The sequence below is a fragment of the Cariama cristata genome, unplaced genomic scaffold, assembly GCF_000690535.1.
Source record: "Cariama cristata isolate BGI_N322 unplaced genomic scaffold, ASM69053v1 scaffold13290, whole genome shotgun sequence".
Lineage (NCBI taxonomy): Eukaryota > Metazoa > Chordata > Aves > Cariamiformes > Cariamidae > Cariama > Cariama cristata.
In genome coordinates this window covers 17,606-17,884 of record NW_009595324.1, presented here as the reverse complement: position 1 = coordinate 17,884, position 279 = coordinate 17,606, and the positions used below count along the sequence as shown (strand labels likewise).

The 279-nt window shown below is 67.4% G+C and overlaps 1 protein-coding gene across 1 annotated transcript in view; it reads right to left on the bottom strand.

Moving 5' to 3' along the window:
* Positions 1–279, bottom strand: part of LOC104162835 (ankyrin repeat and fibronectin type-III domain-containing protein 1-like) — a gene marked incomplete at its 5' end in the record, with an annotated part of 15,861 nt that overhangs the window by 2,642 nt on the left and 12,940 nt on the right. Inside the window, one exon of the mRNA XM_009701667.1 lies at positions 176–277. Within this exon, the coding sequence (XP_009699969.1) occupies positions 176–277 (102 nt within the window). The remainder of the gene's footprint in view (positions 1–175; positions 278–279) is intronic.

Below are 279 nucleotides of genomic sequence, written 5' to 3'. Positions count from 1 at the left end.
CGGGCGGGCGTGCTGCGGGTCTCCAGGGGACCTCACTCCCAGGCTGGTGGAGGATGGAGAGGGCAGTGCCAGGTGAGGGGCACGTGAGCCCCCACTGCCTGCCTCCCCCATCCTGCCGGCCCTTTCTGTACGAGCACGGCAGAGCCGTACCGCTGCCCTTTGCAGGCTCCGGTACCTTGACACTGGTCTCTTTGGAGAGTCCGGTTTCGTATTGAGGGCAGACCCGCAAGGTGACAGAGCCCGGCTTCTTCCCTCGGTCGGCCAAGCCCCCGGGGTGCT